The following is a 24,358-nucleotide window of genomic DNA, read 5'->3' on the forward strand; positions in this document are numbered from 1 at the left end:
TGTAGGCAACAGTTTACTTCTTGGGATTGGTGATGCAGACAAGACTGACATTATCATAATTCCTCTCACTTGGACTCACAGCCTGTAAGTCAACTCCTGTAAGCAACCGAATCTTTCAAACATTGTAAGGAGTGTCACGTTTCTGGCTGACGTCAGAGGTATTCAGACCAATATACAGATCAGCTGGCCAATCAAGGAAACAAAGCTTTTCAAATCTGTGTGTTTCAGGAACAGAGTGAAATCTGGAGCTACAAAAATGTACAGTATGTGAAAAAAATTATGTGTTTTTTAAGCAATAAAATAGGTGCACTTAAAGGGAAAACATGTCCTTCAGAGGGTTGAAGGTTTGACAGTTTGTATGTCCTTGTGTTATGACTGACAGGATAACATGAGCACATGCCTCATAAATTTTGATGGAGCTGACTCCATATTATATGGAGTTATTATAAGTTAAAACATTTTTCACGGCAAAAAAAGACTAAAAATATACTATTTCAAATTTACCTGAACTACAGTAAAAGCAATGCATTATACAAGTGTAAATATCACCTTCTTTAAACAAGTACCAAGTTTCTATCCATGGTATCAAGTAACTTATAATAGAGAGAAATAGACGGCAGGGCTCAAAATTAACTTTTTTATTTGGTAGCACTGATGCTCCCAACTTTAAAGAGTTAGGAGCACCAGCAAAAATTTTAAAAGCACCACAACTACAATGTTAATGTTAATAGATTTATTTTATTAAAAATAAAACACCACCACCGGGCTTTACACGTCCTATGGCCAGCATTTAAAAGTTGGTCTTCTATTTTATTTTATTTTATTTTTTGCTGCATAAATTCCTAAATTAATACCCAAATGCTGTTGAAATAGTATTGCAGCAATAATAATTTAACAATTACAGGTAACATGATTAAGATTACATAGAAAATCTAGCAAACACGTAAAACACTGATTAATTGTGACATTACAAAAGTGACCCTAATATAGAAGGCTAATATATATTGGTATTGATAACTGCATTACCAGGATGCTTTTAATACTAAATAGGCAATGTTTTAAAAAAATACAACAAAAACATACCATCAGCATTGTCGTATTCTACAGCAACATGGACCACAAGGATGTTTGTCGAATGTCCATTCACCAGCGCATGCGCACATACACCATCAAACACACTTTGACAGACAGCTCGGTGTCTCCATCAATAATAAACACATTTGTCATGACACGTCTTGTATTTTTGGAACTTTCGCCATGTTTAAGCAAGGTACGTCTGCCGCTTAAAATGTTTTGATTCCGCCATTAACGCCGTTTCACAGGATTTACAGTAAACACAGTAAGTTACATTTTCATAGCGGAGACACTCGAAATCTTTAAGCCACTCTCTCTGAAAGGTTTAACGTCAACTCGTATTTTCCGGTGGTGAAGTTACATTTGAATCCGGATCGTCGTTAAAAAATACAGTAATAACCTTGGCTGTAATCGGCTCGCTCTCGTCATGCTCGCGACGCGTTCGTCTTTTCACATTTCCGCGCTTCACGGCAACAAGGAATGACTGACGCTCATATTAGCCAATCTGCGGTCTTCATTAAACGCAAGAACTTAATGGTGAAATTTGATTGGTTATGTATCGTTGGAGAGAACACTGAACCTGGGACAGCGCCAGCACGCAGGATCACAATCAACTCGCGTCACAACAAAATGGGCAGTCGCACAAATGCTCCCAAATATATTTTAAGGTCGCACAGATTAAATTTCGGTCGCATATGCGACCAAAATGGTCGCAATTTCGAGCCCTGAGACGGTTTCATAGGACGGACGCACATGGCCTGACGCGATACATCCAAACTTTAATTCCGGTTTCCTTTTTTTTAATGGTCTGACTAGTTGCTAAACTGATCTCTTGAACAAATGCCTCGTTGAAAATAAATGTTTTGGTTTCCTAGATAATCTATTTGTTGTTGTTTTTTGCTTGTTATATAAATAAACTACGTTTAAAGAAATTTGTTGTTATTTATTCTTAGCGGAGTTTACCAGAAGTTACGTGCGGACCACGACAGCCGCTTGTTTATGTTGTTACTGCTGAAACCGTCTATAGACAACAAACTAACTATAAAACACTTAACATCCTATACATTAGATTAAATATACATACGTAAATAATTCTGCTTGTGTGTTCACTCCTCTTAAATCACTGGCCTAATAATGTGGTGCCAAAAGCGCATATCTTAACATCAAATCACACACTACAGTACAGCCTTAGCATGCCTACAAGAGATAAAATACTTATTGTGAATGTTGTGCATGGAGCAGAATGAGAACATTGTGAACTGTGTGTGGTTGAGAGCAATCTGAATGTTCTCTGTGTTTGTCCTAGAAATCCCTCAATCTAATATATCCCACAGCACTGACACCAAGAGCAGATCTGGCTGCAAATAATCTCCTCTTTTTTTCCTGACCCACATTCCTCCATACACATGCAAACATATAGACGCATATACACCCATATGTACATTTTACTGTATCACTATCTAACATACTGTATATAAATAAAATAAACAGACATCTTAACTAATGCCACATGGATAGGCTAGAAGATATATGCATCAGATAAGGTACAGAATGTCCCGAACAGTACTTCCATTTAAAGTGCTTTTAATTTGATAGTAAACGACTTCTGTCATTGCCTGTACAGCCAGTGCTGTCTGGACATATGGCGTCAAATCCAGCTCCTGATAAAAACCTAAAAGTAAATCTATATATCTCAAGACCACCATCTTGTGTGTATGAATTCAGACATTCTGAAGCTCATGCATGGACAGCCCACTTCAGTATTTATAGAAGTACGAGCACCCATCATTCCATGTGAATGTATAGGACGCACAGCTCAATGAGCCTAACTCAGAACGGCACAGCTGTCCCCAGAGGCAGGTCGCCCTTAAAAACCTTGTATGTGTGTGTATGTGTGGCAGAAAGAAAACTACAGTGTGCTATCTGGAAATAGCTTCAGTAATCCAGTGAGCAGACAGAACATTCTGTCTGTGTTTTGCTCTGCTGGCTTTGCTGATTCAAAGCAATGAGAACGACAGTGAGAACAGCGACATGTACTTTGACTGGTGCAGTCAAGCTTAGGTTGTTTTGGTATGTTTTTCATTAGCTTTCCAGTTGTTTGTGACTGGGTGAAGATTTTTGAAATCATTCATATTCAGACCAATTTTAAATGAATTATTCAAAATGATTTATAAACCGTTTTGACTGATTCATAAAAAAAAGAATCAACCTGTACAATTACTCTACATAAGAAACTGAAATTTTGAACTAGAAACAAGAAAAGAGCTAGAAAACTGTATATACTATACTATATATATTTACATATATAAATATTTTCCGCATCTCTCTTTTGAAAATCTCTAGGGATGGCTTGGTGATGTCTCCAGCCAGACAGGGTCAGGTGGATCCAGGTCAGTTAGCTCATCACTTGAGGATAGTCTGTCTGCTGCATAAATGCAGCCCACGCACAATGTTCCACAAAATGTCACTTTGATTTCAATTACGGATGCTTTGGCTTCATCCCTAATGCTACGTACACACCATACACAGAGGATTACGTTACTTGCTCTAGATTACTCGCGGGATTTAACTTCGTGTCATGCAAATATTTTGCTCGAGTTGAATATTTTCTACTTGGGCAAAGACACGTAGCACTTGTTTTCGCGGCAAACGAGCCGCTGATATCGCGTCATTCACATCGCCCCACGCGGGGACGCGTCTGATCCCGTATTTGCGTTGACTTTGAATGTATCTACTCGCGCAAATCGTTGAACTCGCGTCTGGTGTGAACCCACAGTAAAAAAAAATTGACGTATTTTATGCACAGACAATACTTGAAAAATACATTTTGTATCAATAATTCCTTTAGTGTATCTTCTATCTGTTCTTGCAATTTTTCTGATTCCTTGTTATTATTTGCACGTGTGAAAGATAGAGATACATATTGAGGAACACTTTTTAGACCCCAATAGGCACCCGACTGATACCTAAGGTCAAAGGCCATGAGAAACATATAGAACAAAAGATCTCTTGTGTGCGCTGAGATAGAAGAGAGCACTCCTCCCGAGTATGTGCTGTCCGTGTTTGGGGTAGGCATGGATGAATGACAGAGGTTGTGCACAGAAACATGGATCTATACTTGTTCACTTTGAAAGAAAGCCTGAACCTATGAAAGGTGACAAAAGAAGGACTAAGGGAAGATACATTTTCCTGAATGTAACACTATCTGGGCCTCCCTCAGTACTATGACCCCTAAAGAAATCCACTTGGTTTCCTATAGTGACTGAAGAGGAAAATGTTTGGGCTATACAAAATGTGAATGTTGTTAGCCTATTCACAAATTTTAAATAAAAAAGTGCCAGTGTTGTATAAAAGTATCAGAAAGCCTACAATGTTGATCTTCTCAGTCAATGCGCCCAGTACACAACTCTTGCACATCGGTTTGCACACACTATAGACTATAATAAAGCTCTTGCTTTCAGTTGTGCTGGTAAAGCCCGGAGTGCAATTTTTATTTTACGTCTAACGTGACTGTTCGCACACGGTCAAACTTATAACCTTGCAAATTTATTACATTTATTTAATAATTTACATGTACACAGACATGAAGTGCATGCGTATTGCGACAAAATGCGAAACATCTATTGGGTTACGTACTACATTCACGAGATCACACTTACAAATAAGTTGGATAGATTACATTTGTAAACATATTTGGCGTGCTCTCTGGGGAGAGGGCTCTGAGCTCAGAAATGGGCCCAAACACATGGTGCCCCCCCCCCTTGGTTCGGGAAGTAACCTGGTAAATAAGAGGAGACGGGGTGGTGGAGGGATTCTGAAGACTGTAGAGCAGGGGTAGGCAACGTCGGTCCTGGAGTGCCGGTGTCCTGCAGATTTTTGCTCCAACCCTGATAAAACCTTGGCTACATAGGTTTCAGGTGACTTTTTAGACCTTGATTAGATTGTTTAGGTGTGCTTGATTAGAGCTGGAGCTAAACTCTGCAGGACATCAGCACTCCAGGACCGACGTTGCCTATCCTGTAGAGAATCCTTAGGTAAGTTTGACTGTGATTATATACGGGTTTGCCTTTGTGCTAATCACGGACTGGCTTATTTTATTGCATTTGGATTCTTACCTCCAGATAAAGTAATAAACTGGACTGATGATTTAAATGTTGTTTACTCACATGTGCGTTGTTAACTCTCCGGATTTTATGTTGTGCACTGCTCCACTCGTTCCTCGTTTGTTTACAATGTCGCGTGAGCAGCTACACTGCCGGTTTGACTTCATTTGGCGCTAAGCAGACCTCTTGGTGATGTCAAAGTAGCGCGAGAGTGATTCAAAGCAGATTTCTCCACGTGATAACTGGAATCGCTCTCGCGGTACTTTGCTGTCACTCGCCGGTAGGTTCTTGTGGCGCCATACCACACCAGTCTGCTCCCCAGTCACTTTCGCGCCGCTATAGTAATTTGATTTCATACGCCGATCGGATCGCGCATTTCGGCAGGAAGTCAAACACCCCAAATATAAAACCTAATATGTATATGCATTTCAACCCGCTAAAGTAGCAAGTAGGATTCTAATGGTCAGTGCTTCACATCTAAATGTTGAAATGTCACAAAACCATGCTGTTACGCATCCTCACGCTATTTTTAGTTGGTATACGGAAATCCTTGACAATTCCAAGTGGGTATAAGGCGTGTACCTGAATATCACGTAGACAGAACCACTGCTGAGCTGTACTGCTGGTACGGTCCCAACATCCAAACCAACGTGCGACTACAGTGATTGTCTGTCGTGCATGCAGCGCGCGTGCTCTCTGCATGCAAGTTGTGCACATTTTTTTCACAGATGCAGATACACTGAGAGCAGCGCGTCCGTTTGAATTTTTTTCCCCAGGTTTTCATGTGAAGTAGCAAGTCTTCTCGAGTCAAAAGGCGCAAGTCCAAGTGAAGTCACAAGTCATTGATGTTCAAGTCCAAGTCGAGTTGCAAGTATTTGTACATTTTGTCGAGTCTGAAGTCATCAAATTCATGACTCGAGTCTGACTCGAGTCCAAGTCACAGGACTCGAGTCCACACCTCTGTTTCACACAGATGACTGAAAATACATGGAAAATGTGTCCAGGATTTGTATTTTTGAGATTCATACTGCAAGCGATTTCCTGAAATCTGTGCGTGTATTTACGTATGTCCCGTACAGATTCTGTAAAGAGCTGATAGCCCTGTGGTTACTGCGTCGACATGTAGCGCATGTGCACTAATGGCAACCCCAGTTTTCCTGCAGCGTCTTAAGGGGGCCATGGCACAAGACTTTTTTAAGATGTCAAATAAATCTTTGGTGTCCCCAGAACACATATGTGACGTTTTAGCTCAAAATACCCCACAGATAATTTATTATTGCATGTTAAAATTGCCACTTTGTAGGTGTGTGCAAAAATGTGCCGTTTTGGGTGTGTCCTTTCAAATGCAAATGAGCGCTTTGTTGCAATTGAAACTCAATTTTGGTGTGAATTATTCTCTCTCTCTCTGTTTCTCTGCACTAAATGTCAGTGCTGTGATTGGATAGTACAGATTAAGAGGCGTGAAAGCTGCGCGTGAAATTCTAGTCATTGAGACGATCCGTGTCATGGGAGAGCCTTCCATAAGCTTTTGCGACTCTGCTCGCTTTCTGTAATCACCTCACTACTAGAGCAAGCTCCTGATTGGTCAACGGCGCACGTTTTTCCACCAAAGTTCAAATTATCACGTTAACTCGCGCGTTTCCCGCGGCTACACTCAATTCGCACCATTCGTGCGAACTAGACACGCCAATGAGGCAGAATCGTCCCTACTGTGCTGTGCTAAATGCCTCATTCGCGCCGCGAGACCTCCAGACGCGCGTCAACGTGTCTTTACATTGACTTAACATTAAAATCACTCGCGATTGATGCCTCTAGCGCGGATGGTCTGAACGCAGCATTAGAGTGTCATTAATCTATGTAATTTTTATGGTTTTGATTGTGCTCCCTCTAGTGGCGGATTCTACAAATTGTATCTTTAAGTTGCTTATTATTTGCGATTTTTATAGGTCCCCATTCCGGGAGCGATCCCAGGATCAATTCCAGGACCTGTTTGCACAAAAGGCTTATTTTACGGTAATTTAAAAGGCTTTCGACATCATATCAACAAACAGCTCTGAGGATGCACCAGTCATTTTTTTAGCACAGAATTGACGAGAAAATGATTAAAAATAAAACAAGCCAAATTATGGCTAAGAGTGCTTGAGAAGGCATGATTAGTTGAAAATTTTTATTTATGTATGTATTTTATATTTTGTTATTTTACTTTACTAACAGTATGTGTGCTTCACCGCTCTAATAATTTTGACCTTTGGGTTTATTCAATAACTTCAATAACCAGTGTGAATGTACAGCACTCAAAAGGAAGCAGGTGACCCAGAGGTGTCTCATGGCCATAGGGGCTGCGTGAACAATTGACGGGAGTTCACCTTTGATTGGCTAAGCAACCCATAAACGCAGCCAACTGTCACTTTGCCATTCAATCAGTGTCACCTGATGCCCTTGTATTGTTGAGATTCAAGTTAGGTACCAAACAGGAAGGGATTATGTATGTTAGTTCTCTGCACCACCCTAACACTTTCTTTCATTGTTATGGAGTTAACCATAAGTCTTTCTGTCTCGCTGACAATTCAAAGCCAGCTGTGTTGATCTGTATTACAAAACCAACAGTATCTGATGATATAGTACAGAGCATACATATCAACAGCAGTAAGCAAAGAGCTGTTTCCTTTACTATCACTTGCCTAAAGAGATACTGCAAATAGTGCTGCTCACGTGAACCATAAGTTTATACTTTAAATTTCATAAGCCATTGCTAAACTAAAAACAAGATATTCTCATAAGTAGTGCTGCCTCACGATTAGTCGCGACTAATCATTTGCAGAATAAAAGGTTTTGTTTACATAATATATGTGGAAGGGTGTACTGTGTATAATAATTATGCATAAATACACACACATGTATATAATTATATAATTAAGAAACATTTGCATGTGTATATACTGTACATGTTTATGTTTATATTTATATATAATTTATATTATATATATATATATATATAAATATAAATATTTATTATATAAATATATTTTTTTCTTAATTTTTTTTCTTTTCTTAATATTTATATATACATAATTATTATACACAGTACACCTACATATATTGGCTGCGTCCGAAAACTCTAAATTGCTGCCTTCTGAGGCAGCTTTTCAAGGCAGGAAGGCATCAAGGCATGTCCGAATTCAATGTTTGGTTTACTTCCTGTCTCCTGAGATACCTATGCGTGGACGTACATTAAGAATGTGATTGGTCGAGCCCGGTCGAGTTCGAAAGAATAAAATGGCGGCCAAGGACGCGACTGGACCACCAATTTAGTGTAAATAAAGGTAGATTTTAATTTTAATTGCATTTCTAGCGAGAAATTAGTATTGTAGTTTTCCAAATATGTGATTAGTTATCACAAAGGCGCGCTCTGTTTAAATTTCAAACACGCTGCCTTTGAAGTGTGTCTGAAAGTCTTTCTCTGAGCTGCCTTCATGCCTCCGAAGTCATTTCCTCGTGAGGCAGCGAGGCAACGAGTCACTGCCTTGAGTTTTCGGACGCAGCGATTATGTGAACAAAAACTTTTATTCTGCAAACGATTAGTCACGACCAATCGTGAGGCAGCACTACTCATAAGCATTAAATACATATAATTAAATTAATAATATCTTATGCTTTACTCATCATTTATTTTATTTTTTTAACAGAGCATGTCTTGCTGCATAATATGAATTGCCTTCTCTGGAAAAGGTACGTGCTGCCCTAGACTGTGTCAAAAATCTAAAAAAATTACCTTTTGGAACAGTATTCACGTCTGGTGTATTAAGATGACTTAAATAATGGCACAAGTTGAAAAGGTTATGGAACATGGCCATGGTTTAAAATATAGTTCAGATATACATCATATGCACACGTTTACCCCTCACACTGTGTTTTTGGATTTAAAAATATTTATTTCTCGATAAAAGTAACAAAATATATGAGATAAAACGCAAAACTTATAAGATATATACAGATATACGCATTTTCCGCCATCTTGAATTATTTTCTCCGACTCGGCCACAGACCTACGTCACGCTGCTCCTTCACTCTGATTGGCAGTCGTTTTGTCACATCACTCAGCATTTGCATAAAATTGCCTTCTTGTCTATTTTGGCCCCACCTTCCTCGTCGCTTGTGGCTGGCAAACGGCCACTCCCATTGAAAATGAATGGTAGCCGGTCGCTCTGTCTCTTGTAGCTAATGTGACTGGGTGGTTAAATCAACTTTTTCATTAAATTGCATTGTTCCTCCAAACAAATTTTGAAATGGCCCATTTTACTTAGAAAAAATGCTGCAGCAGATTTTTTTTTTTTATATATATAATATTTTCTCTTTCTTAATAAAGGGAAAAAAGGGCCTGTTTTTTTCACAGAATGATCTCGTCACTTCACACTACTATTATTTTGACCACGCCCCTTTCAATACATGAGTCTATAGCTCAGAACAAGTAGTGTGGATATCATTACTAATGTGACTATTGTTTTTCTATTACACTATTACATTTGTAAATAAATCATTTCCAATGCAGAAATATCACTGATAACCAGGGTTTATCAGATTACTGATGTTGCATTTTTTAAACCCAACTGTATATACAGTATATAAGTGAAAAGATTCCCTGTCAATCTTATTTGCCCAGGTGGGAAAAGGCTCTGGGTGTGTCTCACTCCACTATTGGATTACTATATTGACTTACTGGAAATGTCCTGTCATGTCTCTCAAGCCATCAGAAATGGAGAACAAGCACACATTTCATAATGTCACTGTACTTTTCAAAACAGGTACAGCTTTTAGTGCACATTCACTTTTTCTTGCACAAGTCAATTCTAACACCTGTGAAAAGGAGGCTTTTTGCTTAACCTAAAAGTCTACTAGTCATATCCTTTACTAAAATATAACACAGTCTACTAGTAGGTATGTTGCTAACTCCGCTGTTGCGGCTGACTTTTTGGTTCCGCTCAACGAAACTCAAGATTTCCTCAGGCAGCGTGCGCTGTTGTGGAAAATAATGCTTCTGTTGGTTTGTTGATTGCAAAATTTTTGAGTTTTTATTGTTAACACCACCGGAAGAACCATAGGTACCTTCTCGTTTTCATTCACCACCTTTCATGTTTAACTACTGGCCGTGTAAGCTCGCCAAAGTCTGTTGTTTGTAAAATCGTTGTTGTTTTTGCTGAAGTTGAGTAAAGACATTCTTGAAATTGTAATAGACATTTAGTTTAATTGCTAAACTACAAGTTAACGAAATTTTAATAAATTTGAACGACGACTACGAGAGTTTTACCCCCCCCCCCCCAATTCTGCTTGAATAAAAATAATGTAAAATAATAAAATAGTTATGAAATCTTGGGGATATTAGTGATATACTGAATAAAGAGTGTTATTGGGTGTAATTAGTGTTTTTTTTATTTATCTGACTTTTCAGAAGTGAATATGTAGAGGATATGACAAACAGCTTATCCTGAAAGATTCAGGTCAATAGTCCCTTTCACACATACAGTCTTTACTGGTAATTTACTGGTAAATTGCAGTTAACAGATCATGTGTGAACAGAACCTTTCCGGTAAATCAGTGCTCCCAATTTACCAGTAAGACAGGTTGTAAGATTACCAGCAATTTACCGGTAAGCGCTATGTGTGAACGAAAATTATAGGATTACCGGCATTTAGAACGGACGACGTCAGACCGTGCTGACAGCTTCGGGCCAATCATAGCGTTTTAATACAGATAACGCGTTTACCGCCGCACTGTTTACTGACGTTTCCACAGACATGCTGCTTGAAAGTTGAGCTCACCTGAAGTTTACGTCCACATTTCTTCACCAAAGATGTTTAAAACAGCTTACCGCCGAATTGCCGAAGTCCTTAGCACGCCCTCTGTGAAGCCTAAAGTGCAAACAGTACTGTTGTTAAAAACGCATTTTCGGTTTGACGTCGTCTCATTCAATGTTGTTTGGTCATGAGCAACGTTGCGACTGTTTACCACAGACATGAAAACAACAAAATACGGACCGTGGATATGAACGACGTGGATTGTTTACAAATACAACACTGAGCTCGCCGCGTGCTACAGGTACTTCCGCTTTCTCAACGAATTTACCGGTATTTTGATACTGATGTGCGAATGATGTCTTACTGGTAAAATAACGGAACGCCACTGCGTGTGTGAACAGCACATTTTTGTATTTACTGGTAAATTCATTCTGGTAAATTCATGGTAATTTACCAGAATTACTGTGTGAAAGAGGCTACTATCTCAAAAATTAAAAAAGTTATAGCAAATTAACGTTATAATTTTCATGATTCGGTCACAAATTTTCTTGAATTGTAATGGAAAACATGGACAAAATAAAGTGATGATTTTCGAGTTTCAAACGGCCAGTATTTTGTTATTCTTGTTATACATAAACATGATCTTGGTCTCATTTAAAAGATTTTTTCAAGCTCTTTCTATCTTATCAACTACTTTTAGCATTTAACAATTTTGAAAATTTTAGCAACATACTACTAGCATAAAGAACAATGTGGGGTAACAACCGAGACAAATGTTTTTGAAGATGAACATAGTAAATATTAGATTAAATTAAATTTTATGAAAGTTCAAACATCTTTGCATTTAAAGTACTTCGTACATCTTTTATCCACTAAATGTACGCATAGTAAGTGTTTATTCATTCCGTAATGTTTTGCTAGCTTATTCACCCCAGTTGTCATGGGCTTTTTAAACTGACACCCATCACAGATTATTTTAATACCACTTTTAACGTTTTTACATTTTAAATAAGTACAAAGTACCAATTAAACTAGTAAAAATTAAGACAAAAATCTTGCACAACGGTTGAAATACTACGACGATACTGTACTATCCTCTGAACACTGAAAATGAAGTGACACTATGACATCTGGTGGCTAAAAGTAGTATTACAGTTTTTGCTTTTTTTTAGGGGGTCTTTACACAAGAAGTATGAATCACCAATGAGTAAAACAATGTTTAGTTATGCATGATCTCACATGCATGTCTATGCCTTTTCTAAATGCTGACTGTGCCAAAGAATTAAACCAAATAGTACGACAAACAGAAAAAACATAACTTACTTTAGTGTGAGTATGTCCTCTGAACATTCAGCCGCAATATTTAAGACCTAAATGTGTTTCATGCACAAAAAGACGAAGTTATAATACACAAACAGAATACACAACAGTTACAACACATGAAACGATATTAGTATAGTAATACAGCCAATCACCAAATAATCTGAAACAAGACTAACATCTACAAAGATAAACTTATTTCTTTATTCTTGGCAGTTGCTTTTCTACTTTGCATACATTTCGCTAATAATAATGTTGATCACTTCAACAACATTTAATCCTTGTATGATTGCATATTCCAACTCAAATTTACCTGCTTATTAATGTCTGCTTGAACTTTATAGTTTAATCTTTTAATCGCAATCAAATGCCAAAGACTGGGATTGTCGAGCACCTGACCATGCGGTATTGGCAAACTTTCTACATTTTTTTAAACGGTAACGCTTTAATTTCAAAATGTATCTCTTTATCCATTTACCCTATATTGCGTTAAACTTGTCAGTGTTTTATTGTCAAATGTCACACTGCAAGTCTCATGGTAAGTAACCGCTAATATTTTATTCTCATCGAAAAATAACATCTGTAATTGAACAGCTGGCGCCTTTTTCCATGACTGCCCTGCGCACTTCCGGTTCTTTTACGTCAACACGCATCGACGTCATTACATAATTGGTGCGTTAGAGTTCATGCCACGCTGCGCAGACCGAAAGGCTTATGACATCAGCACATCGCGATAACGAAATAAACCCGGCAGTCTTTTTGTTCTCGCGATACTTTGTGTATCATACACTGATCGGTATGCGCAGTGCCGCATTTAGTCGAACACATCTAAACGTGTTGCTGCACATACTTGCTCAACACAATATAAAGAACATGAGTCAAAGCATTTACGATTATTTTAAATCAATAAATCTTGCCCAGCGTTTGGTGGGATAAACTAGCCGGGCTCATTCATATTATCATAATTCGTGGGTTATTTAGAGGCAAAAATGACACAGAGTCTGTTATTGTAACATTTTACTGACCGACAGGAGAACAGGCCAAAACAATGTCCATATCATCAAATTAGGATGACACAAACATCTCGCCTAAAGGTAAAAGAAAAAAACACTTGACTTGTTATAATTATAGGACAGCAATAGATAAAATAATAAATAAAATACAAACTTTGTATATAATTATATATATATATATATATATATATATATATATATATATATATATATATATATATATATATATATATATATATATATATATATATATATATATATATATATATATATATATATATATATATATATATATATATATAACTAGGGGTAAATGCCATTTTAGCTACTAGTTGGAGAAAAGTAGGAACTAAAAAGTAGGAACACTATGGGACAAGTTACCAATGAGGTCAGGAAGTATTAATGTAATGCAATATGATCACTCCAATGTAAAGTGTGACCAATTAACCTTACAGAGAAATAAACTTTTGAATGCAGAATAACAAAAGATTTATTTGCAAGCATGTTTTACAAATGTTATGCATTAGGTCTTAAAATAAATGTTAACAACCATATTTAGTTAGTTTTTATGGCTGAGTGTCGTATGCTTTAAGAATCATTCATAAGAGTGCATTAAACTTTAAGCTCTGAATAATAACTTTTTTTTGGTCATATCATGTACAAGAGGTGTGAAATTGACATTTTATTTCTTGTACATGCAAAAAAAAAAATGCCTCAAAAGTGACCACCAATAACCTTAAATATAAAAAGAAATATTTCAGGGAGAACAAATAAACAAATATTATTAATAATAATAAACTTAAAAAAATTTAATACTCTGGTTTTATCTAATCTGTAGTTTTACATATTATTCATTCATTCTCTTCTTAGTCATTGATCAGTAAGGCTTCCAAAGGGTTTACAAAACATCACATAACTTAAGACAAAGACAACCCCCCCACCAAGTTGAGAATTGATCAAGTGCGTTTTAGTACATCCCTAAGAGCATCAGAAAACAATGATTCATTCTGGTCCTCAAAAAAATCAATGAAGCACTTTGGCTCATATTGCCTGACCCTCCCTTGTCTGTAAGAAGTTGCACGCATTGCATGCTTCTAAACACATGCAATGACAATATCACCACTCAGCCAAACAATATCTGGATCAACTCTGCACTTGTTTAGCCCTCCGTGGTAAAACACACCGTCTCACTTGATGGGGTAACTGTATGTTGACATTATTGGAAGAACGATGATTTATTCATGGTAGTAAACATTCAACCGGGTTTAGTCTAATAAGATAATTATTAGCATTTACATCTTCTGGCACATGAACATTCAACCGCGCCACACACACACTTAAACTAGGTTTCCGAAAGCTTCAAATATGGCTAGTTAAAAATCTTCATAATTCTTCATAAAGTCATCTGTGCTGAAATAAATGCATTCGACGTACGAGTAGGAAGCTTGGGAAGGTAAAATGTAGGCTTATGTAACTGCTGGGAAACTTAATGAGGATGGATTTGTTCCAGTTAAACTCACTGGATTCTATAATGTTTTATTGTTACAACAATCTTCACTGACAGGAACCATTAAAGCAAAAAAAAAAAAACGCCCTTGGCACATCTGGTCCAAATGTTTTAGCCAATTTGATGACAGCATACTTTTATAAGCACAATATCTTAATACCCATTTGTTCATCACAACTTACGAAATCATACAAAAACCTCTTACTTTTATGCAGTGTATTGCATTACGCATGCTTCTTCATTAAACTGCAAACCATTGGTGAGCTAAAACAGAAAATCAGGAAATACAGATGGCAACAGTAACAGATATGCTTATGTAAGTGCCTGAAGTGGAGAGAAACACTGCATTATATAGTGATTTATATAGTTATTTGCTATGGCTTGATTTCTCTATTTCAATACAGGAAATAACAAAAAATCTGAAGCACCAACAAATTATCTTTATGAATACATAAATAATAGGATATTTTAAAGTTTCCATTTAAAGGTGAAACACATTAAATGGTTTTTACCGTTACTAAGTATATACAGACATGTTATGCATTAATGTACAATTCTTTACACGGTTGAAGCATTCTTTCCTGTTTGGTGCAATTTTCAAGTGCTCAGAAAGTAAAGCTTGCTTTACTTGCCCACAGCGACGCGTTCCTGTAACAGCTGCACGTAACGCTATTCAACCTGCTGCTTGTCCTTCTAAGAATTTGAAACCATTTGTGGCACTGTCTCAAAATATTTGATGATATCTTCCATAACCCTACATGCAAAAAAGACAGCATTTGTGATATTTAATTATCATCTCCAACTACACTAACTAACAGTACTCCCAAAATATCTTATAGTTGCAAAGTGTTAAATAGCAGCAGCATGTTAGCAAGGCACGGGACGAATGTGCTGCCCTCCAAATCCATTTCTAAAACTACTTTAAAGCTCATATAAGTCTGTCTGATTGCCAGATAATTGTCTTGTGCTTTCAGGAAACCACTATGCGTGTAGCAAGACGGAGGGAAGCTGTAACTGGAAAATCTCGCTGCAAGAGGTTGTGCATGTCTACTTTGTTCACAGTGTATCAGGAAGAAATCGCGTTCCCCTGTGGAGTATGTGGAGTTTGCAATGGACCCGACCCGAGTCCAGCGGCATCCATTTTGGAAGTGTTGGATGATGACTCTTCAATTATGCACACAATTTCCTTCTCACCGGGACAGGAAACCTGAGTTTATTACCAGCGTTATATTGTGTGCATAACATATGCGCTATGTTTTGACATTCTGTGCAAGACACACTGCTTGTGTCTGAAGCTGTGTCAAAGGTTGATCTCAGGTTTAACGGCTTTAAGTTTCGCCTTTGACTGCATGCCATTCGAGCATATTAAGGGAACGTATATCGGAAAAGTGACTGCTCTGCCATATAAGATCAACAGTCATGGAGGTGTGTACTGTAGCAGTGCAAGAACTTGGCTGTGGAAGCATGAGCCTTTATAGTGCTATGATGCAGGTTTGTGATAATGCGAGAGAGATGCGTGAATAAGCGCGTCTCTGTTGCCTTTGGAGGAAGAGCAATGAAGGTAAAGTTGCAATGCATTTTAATCCTGCTGCAGAGTTTCCCTCCAGTTAAAGCTGTGATTGGGTCCATGAGTGAGTGGCAGGATGGGCGGGTCCACGAGCTGCCACGCACCTGTCTCACCCATCTCCTCACAGGCACAAAAGCCTAAGTAGGGTATCTGCGAGTAAAGAAATTGAGACAGTGGAGATAAGTGTGACATGTATTATGTGTTAATACACTCAGCTAAAGGATTATTAGGAACACCATACTAATATTGTGTTTGACCCCCTTTCGCCTTCAGAACTACCTTAATTCTACGTGGCATTGATTCAACAAGGTGCCGAAAGCATTCTTTAGAAATGTTGGCCCATATTGATAGGATAGCATCTTGCAGTTGATGGAGATTTGTGGGATGCACATCCAGGACACGAAGCTCCCGTTCCACCACATGCCAAAGATGCACCAGTCTTCAACTGTTCAATTTTGGTGAGCTTGTGCAAATTGTATCCTCTTTTTCCTATTTGTAGTGGAGATGAGTGTTACCCGGTGGGGTCTTCTGCTGTTGTAGCCCATCCGTCTCAAGGTTGTGCGTGTTGTGGCTTCACAAATGCTTTGCTGCATACCTCGGTTGTAACGAGTGGTTATTTCAGTCAAAGTTGCTCTTCTATCAGCTAGAATCAGTCGACCCATTCACCTCTGAGCTCTAGCATCAACAAGGCATTTTCACCCACAGGACTGCCGCATACTAGATGTTTATCCCTTTTCACACCATTCTTTGTAAACCCTAGAAATGGATGTGTGTGAAAATCCCAGTAACTGAGCAGATTGTGAAATGCTCAGACCGGCCCGTCTGGCACCAACAACCATGCCATGCTCAAAATTGCTTAAATCACCTTTCTTCCCATTCTGACATTCAGTTTGGAGTTCAGGAAATTGTCTTGACCAGGACCACACCCCTAAATGCATTGAAGCAACTGCCATGTGATTGGTTGATTCGATTATTGCATTAATGAGAAATTGAACAGGTGTTCCAAATAATCCTTTAGGTGAGTGTATCTAAAGCAATACAGAAAGATATTATTCAGATAATGCACGAGAATACTGACCTTTCTGACCACTTGCACAAAGTCTTTACAGTTCTGTGGAGTGAGTCCCTGTATCTGCCTAGTGCAAGCCTCCAGAGAGGAAGCATGGGCCACAATCAACACTGTATTTCCTGTTTTTGTGGCACAATAATGATGAGGTAAACTTGAAATGTCTTTGAATCTCTTTTATCATTTAGTATTTATATTTATACTAGTATTGATTGAGTATATAAAACATAACAAAAATATAACTGCACTCATGACATACCCAAAGTATTGCACTGTGACAGTATTTCACGTGTCACTTGAAAACTGCGGCTGATGTATGTTTCGTAGGACTCAGACGCGGCCAGTTTACTGATGGGTATATGAGGTCTGCAGTGGAAAAAGGCAACTTGAGATTAATTCAATTCCAATACAGGAACTGATTTATGAAATGAAGACCGAGCCATAACACATTGATCTTATTAGAGCCATCCATTGTGCGACTTCAAAATCCATTTACTGAAACATATACCAAATATATACCACTATCGATAACCAGAATTACAATAAAAGTGTCGCACAAAAGGACGTATAATGTTCAGAGATTATGTTATGAGAAAAAATAAATGAAAAGTTCAGATGCAAAACGCCACCTTCGTCAAAAATGAAATGATGATATTAACCGAATGCTCTCGGCACGTATTATACATTCATCAAGTACTTTCGGATTTGTTGTCAGTATCCATTAAATGGACCATAAGTAGGATTTACCCCCATCTAGTGGTGAAATTGTATTTTGCATTCAAACGAATAGTGCTCTCTAGCACCTCACTTTTCCAAATGCGTGTTGCAGCTACGCTAGCCATTATGTACTCACTGATTTCCTTTTCCGTTTCAGCTAGTTCACGTTCTGAATGAAAACGCATTGTGGAAACGCATTGGTAGGCTAGTGCTTTTTGTCCCTCACTGCTATTATAGTTTATCAATACAAAGGAACGATATCGAAGCCTCCTTGGACTTACCAGTTAAATGTAAATAAAGAGAGGAAATTCTAAGCTTACAAAAAACAGTCAGATCATTGGCGGAGGTCATTTGACACCAATGAGGACATATTTATGAATAAACACATTAATTTTGATTAATAAAACACTTAAAATCCTACTTACAGTCTCTTTTTAGGAGTGTGATAAAAATGCCCATTTACAAGAAAACATCTCAGACGCACTTACAGGGTTTTGTATCTGAGCTCTTCATATACTTGGCAAATATATTCAAATACACTAAATATGCAAGTACCTGTATGTTGTATCCACGCCAAGGTTAGCAGCTGCCAGATCTGCAGGGGGAATCCAGGAAGGTAACGAGGTTCCCGATACCCATTTAGTCCACTCAAACAGACCTGGCTCGACTCTGATCTTAGTCTTTCCATCCTGTTGAAGACCTAAGATATACAGTCCATAACACAGAAGTACATAATAAATGGTTTAGTGGTGGATATTGGATCCAGTGAAACGATACTTTATAAGAACACTCTATCTATAGATATAAGCATAACATCTGATAAAAAGACAAAAAGATGAAACAAGATGCAGGTGGTTTTATACCTCTGAGGATATTAAAAGCTGTTTGCACACAGCGAAGAGATGGAGAGCAATACACAAAGTCTATCACTGTATGACTTTCCAGCAGTGCTTCCCCTATAAGATAATCACACGTAAACATCAATTTAAAGGACAAGTTTGCTATTTTTCACTTAAAGCTCTGTTTTCAGATGGTTTATGATGAAATAGAACGGTTTTGACTGAAATTTGGACATATAATATGTGGCTGCCCCGAGAATTTTCGGGTGATTCTTGTATCACCTCCCACCTCTATAATGCCTGTATAGGTGCACTGGAACAATCCTTTCTAAAATGCATTAAACTTTCGTTTACAAAGACGTGAAACTCACCGAGTGGTCAGGGGTGTTCACTAATATGCTAACACAAAAATCGCTGCAAAAGATGCTTTCCAACAGCTGTTTTAGCATTCGTTGTAAACTTGTGGACCTATTTTTCCAAACGCCTCACACCCGTATATTGTTCTGTTGAGAGCTTGAATAATAGACACTCCAGCCCAGTTGGTGGCGATAATCCGCCTTTGCCAATTGCAGGAATACAAACGGGTTCCCGGCGCGGAGTAATACTGTACCTCACAGCACATCTAATACAAGTCAATGGAGTTGGCAAAAAATACGATAAAACCTGTTGGAATGCGTCTTTTGCAGCGATTCCCGTGTGAGCACATCAGTGAACACCCCCGACCACTCGGTGAGTTTCACGTCTTTGTTAGTGAACGTTTAATGCATTTTAGGAAGGATTGTTCCTGTGCACCTATAAAGCCATTATAGAGGTGGGAGGTGATACAAGAAACACCCGAAAACTCCCGGGCCAGCACCACACGCCCAAACCTCAGTCAAAACCGCTCCACTTCATCACAAACAATCCGAAAACAGAGCTTTAAGTGTAAAATACAGAACTTGTCCTTTAAGCTGTAGCTTTAGATGTAAAGAATTTTAATAATACAATTAAATGTTTAATGGCTTCATCTCAGGTGCAGATATTCAACCATTAATGTGTATAACATGTGAAATAAAAAAGGTATGTCATGTGATCTTGTTTAAGATGCGTATTTAAAAGTAATAAGTGACTAACCAACTAGACGAGCCTGTGTGGATCCAAACACAGTGATAGGGCAGTCCTTATCATAGTCCCTGTAGCCTCCACTCCTCGCTGGAAGACTCGGTGGCATATTGAGGTTAGACCGCACATACCGACCTGCTCAAGACAGGGCAAGCGTACACGAATGAGTACATCATCAAGATCAGTGTACGAGAAAGCTTTCATTAATCTGGAAAACAGAAGAACGAGTGAAGCTAGAAGATCTGGAAATTTGAACTTGGACCTTTGGCATCAAAGCACTGGGTGATCCAATGTTTCCCAAACACTACGTCCATTCTCTCACCATGTCGACACACAAACAGCGTTCTCTTGGGCAATCGTGACTGATTGGGTCGTGAGATCTACAACAGACATTATCCATTTCGCATTAATATTATGTCATCCTTTATTTACACTTATGTCATTCTAAACTCTCAAAAGCCACAAGTATGAAACTAAAAAATTACAGAAAAACATGGCAGGTTAGGAACAAAACAAGAGAGAGTAAATAATGCCTTTTGTTTAAACTACTTCATCTTCCCGAAGACAAGATTTCACCTGCATGGGTTGACATATGACACCAAGTCCAGATGAATCCATTAGGTTGGGATCGTCAAGCAGACGGCCATCTAAGTGTGTGTCAAGGAAAATCCCACCCATTGCTCCCATGCTGTTGGTTGGTGTGGTTCCATTAAGGAAAGAGAAAGACCCATGAAAGACACGAGAAATGAAAATGAAAAAGATGAAGAGATTCTATTCAGAGTGAAGTTGACTGTTATTGCGTACTATTAATATCTTACCCATGAAAGACCCAAGTGTCACACTCGTCTGCCCGGTTGACGTAATTTTCCGGCAGCAGTCCAGATAAGCCTGTGCTCATAGAGGTCCCGTAGACCCAGCCCTCGCTGGCAGTGGCCTGTTCCAAAGATGACATGAAGATGAAGTCACCAGGCATCAGCTCCAGTTCATCATCATTCTGAGGCACATAAGGGTACATCACACGCAGGGTCTGAAAAAGAGAGAAAGGCCAATGAGTCAGTATATGAAAATTTCAAACTCGTTCACTAATACAGGGTTCCCACACCTCAGTTAACTTCAAATTCAAGGACCTTTCAAGGACTTTCCAGGTCCAAATACCCTCAAATTCAAGGACTAAATGTGGGGACACATTTCAAGTGAGAGCAAGGTTACATTGTGTTACCTTTTAAGATACATTGTTAAAGTTCCCTTTCGAGGGAACTCACACTGCGTCACTGCGGTGACACTTTGGGAACGCCTCCAGGGGGAGGTGCGTCTAAAAGTGTATATCAAATTCAACCAATGGTGAGGCTTAACGACAAAGACAGGGTGACGCAAGAGCCAGGAAGTATATCACTATCTGAAATATTCTTACAGGGACGCAGGAAGTATGGCAAGGGAGACGCAGCGTCTGGTTCCCTTCTCAGGGAACAACAGTTACATACGTAACCCGTACACAACTTTGCAAAAAAGCATTTTGGTATGAATCAACATTTGCATACAGAAGATATAAGCATTTAAAGCGAACAGTTTAGCCCGTGAATTTTTCTGATATTATCCTACACTACACAGGGAATAATATGGATTTTTTCCAGAAAACTTCTTGCATAAAATAGATTCCGGCACTTTCAATGACCTGTATCTATGTGACTATGATAAAAAAACACATTATTTTCCACATACAGTAAATTTTTGTAGCTCTTCCTGAAACGCACACATAATCACACATGATTACCACATAATAACCAATTTTTTTTTATTAGTCAATCATTAAATGATGCTTGCATAAAGGGTTTGAGTAAAAACAATATGCCAAAACAACAATGGTAAAATGTTATAACCATTAAGACAGAAAAAATATATAATATTAATCAGATTACCTCATGATTGGCAAATCGGATGTCTCGTGAAAAGAGTACAGCTTGCCAGTCACAGCCGATGCTTATGTCTACGGCTTTGGCAAGTTTCTCTAATGATGCATGATGATTGGATTGGAAGTGGTAAGCCAGAGTTACATGAAGCTGTTTTTTATGGGGCTCCACATGAACATCTGGAGAGAAAGAGAGAGAGAGAGATATTAGTTATTTCATATTGCGCAATTTCCTAGTACACTATACTTAGATGTGCTGCAAACAATATGACAATGCTTATGTGCAGTTATTTTTTTATGCTATTAACAAACACTTAAACACTTAATTTCAAAATAAAAACTGAAAGACAAAGAGTAAGCAGGGAATAAAAAAGGTGAAAACATACAGAATGCAATACAATGGCTTTGTTGTGTCAGCATCAGTAATGACACTAACACAGGGGTCTCAAACCTTTTTGTGAGCAAAGGCTACAACAATGGATAAAATCTGGAGGGCTACTTTTTTAATATAGTCTACTCAAAACTTTTTGGTTTTACTTGTTGATTTTATTTTATCTTACTTGTTGATATGTTTTAGTATTGTTTAAAATGTTAACATATTTAAACAAAGCAAAGCTATAAAAAATATGTAAGAAATAAATATTACAATTGAGACTATTAATAGAATCTGCTTTGGCAGGCACCTCACAGACTGCCACAGGCACCACGTTGGAGACCCCTGCACTAACATATACAAACACATCGATACACTCATCTGCTTTCGAAGCCGCCTCAGTGGCGAAGTCTGCAGCGAAACTCTTGATCACCTCAGCCACCTTTTCTTCCACAAAGAGGCCGATGAAGTTAGACGACGAGTAGAGCTCCAGGGGGAGAGGGGAAGGAAAACGACCTTTCCACTGACTAACCACTGTCTGCAGAGCTTCACAGAGAGCATCTACCTTACTGTCTGCACACTACAATGAGAGATAAGGGGATATGAAATGGCAAGAGGTTAAGTAAATTATAAGTAAATGTTCATATTTTGGTGGAATAATCCTTTAAGATCAGTGTTAATAAACACATAAATGCAGATGGGTGTGTCGAAAAGTTTTCTGACCATAAAGAACTGGCACAGGGTTACGTGAGGGAAGATGTTATGAGCTTTGTTCTTGCCACAGGTGATGCGACTCTGTTGCCAGAAGTTGGAAAGCTGGTTGAGAAGCAGACCGCTGGGTTTGAGGTACAGCACATACTCCCTGGGTAAAGGATCATCTATAAACGGATCATCTACATGGGAGAACAACCTGTAGAAAAAAGACATTGGCGTGTTTGCATTGGTAGAAATACATGCCCAGCAGAGGGCAGCAGAGAACCAATAAAGGTCAAGATGAGTTGAGAATGAGTATATGTGGACCCTAAAAGACCCCATGAAATTGTTTAACCGATTCTGTCTTTACATAGTTCCTGTTTGTGTCACCGCCATGAACCAAAATGATTTGCTGGTCAACTGAACATGGTATTAGGAAGAGGTCCGTTTTTATAGTATATAACAATAGACTGTAAAAAATATGGATGTAGTGTCCGTGACATCACCAGTAGGTTTGTGAAGAGCATTTTGAAGCCCAAATCTGGCGGAGCTTCCCCATATGGCAGCGGGTCACTCACGGATAACAAAAAATAGCCAAAGAGGCAGGACGTAGGTGGAGCTGAGGTGCCTGGTTGCTGAAACCACACCCACGTAGCTCGATAGAGACAGAGCGCAGCGCGTCACAACCTGAAAACCACGCCCACCGGGGGGGAAAGCAATCCAACAGTCTCCATTGACTTTGTATTGCAAAAGGCCGCCTCCTTGTCATTTCTGGCTTATAACAAAAAACTGAATAATGCCTAAAGGCTGCTTTGGGACAATATGTACAGCTAACAAGCCAAAGAACCCAGAAATAAGTTTTTATAAGCTGTCGAGCCGTAAAACCCAGTCTTTAAGGAGAATAAAGTGGATCGCCTACTACATTTCCCCCTATTGGACGCAGTTTTACCAACAGGAGCACTATGAAAAGTTGCCTGTCTCCACCTCCGCGTCCAAACGCTCGCCCTTTGAAGTCGACAGCCCACAAAAACGCATTTTTTTTTTTTTTGGGCGTGTTAGATGTACACCTTGTCACACAGCAGCTTTTATGTATTATTCTGTTTTTAAGTTTAATCTGTAAATAAGCTTTTATAAGCTGTCAACCCCAAAAAACGAGCGTTTAAAGACACAAAAATGGATACAGGCAACTTTTCATAGTACTTCTATTAGTAGAACTGCGTCCACTAGGGGGAAACGTAGTCGGCGATCCACTTTATTCTCCTTAAAGACTGGGTTTTACGGCTCGAC

At 38.6% G+C, this 24,358-nt stretch overlaps 1 protein-coding gene and 1 long non-coding RNA gene across 2 annotated transcripts in view; both read right to left on the reverse strand.

The window, feature by feature from the left end:
- The window catches only part of LOC129440183 (uncharacterized), a 153,886-nt gene extending 140,876 nt beyond the window's left edge, over positions 1-13,010 (reverse strand). The window contains exons 1-2 of the long non-coding RNA XR_012365587.1: positions 12,603-13,010; positions 12,293-12,339 (exon numbers count right to left, since the gene is read on the reverse strand). This is a non-coding gene — a long non-coding RNA (uncharacterized lncRNA). The remainder of the gene's footprint in view (positions 1-12,292; positions 12,340-12,602) is intronic.
- Positions 13,011-13,767: 757 nt separating this feature from the next.
- Positions 13,768-24,358, reverse strand: part of ubash3ba (ubiquitin associated and SH3 domain containing Ba) — a 34,779-nt gene continuing 24,188 nt past the window's right edge. Inside the window, exons 3-14 of the mRNA XM_073860564.1 lie at positions 23,102-23,288; positions 22,757-22,958; positions 22,016-22,182; positions 20,916-21,126; positions 20,676-20,824; positions 20,362-20,479; positions 20,112-20,234; positions 19,023-19,115; positions 18,715-18,859; positions 17,702-17,808; positions 17,455-17,564; positions 13,768-16,526 (exon numbers count right to left, since the gene is read on the reverse strand). Coding sequence (XP_073716665.1) covers positions 16,389-16,526; positions 17,455-17,564; positions 17,702-17,808; positions 18,715-18,859; positions 19,023-19,115; positions 20,112-20,234; positions 20,362-20,479; positions 20,676-20,824; positions 20,916-21,126; positions 22,016-22,182; positions 22,757-22,958; positions 23,102-23,288 — 1,750 coding nt within the window. The 3' untranslated portion in view covers positions 13,768-16,388. The remainder of the gene's footprint in view (positions 16,527-17,454; positions 17,565-17,701; positions 17,809-18,714; positions 18,860-19,022; positions 19,116-20,111; positions 20,235-20,361; positions 20,480-20,675; positions 20,825-20,915; positions 21,127-22,015; positions 22,183-22,756; positions 22,959-23,101; positions 23,289-24,358) is intronic.

The sequence above is a fragment of the Misgurnus anguillicaudatus genome, chromosome 22 (assembly GCF_027580225.2).
Source record: "Misgurnus anguillicaudatus chromosome 22, ASM2758022v2, whole genome shotgun sequence".
Taxonomy (NCBI): Eukaryota; Metazoa; Chordata; class Actinopteri; order Cypriniformes; family Cobitidae; genus Misgurnus; species Misgurnus anguillicaudatus.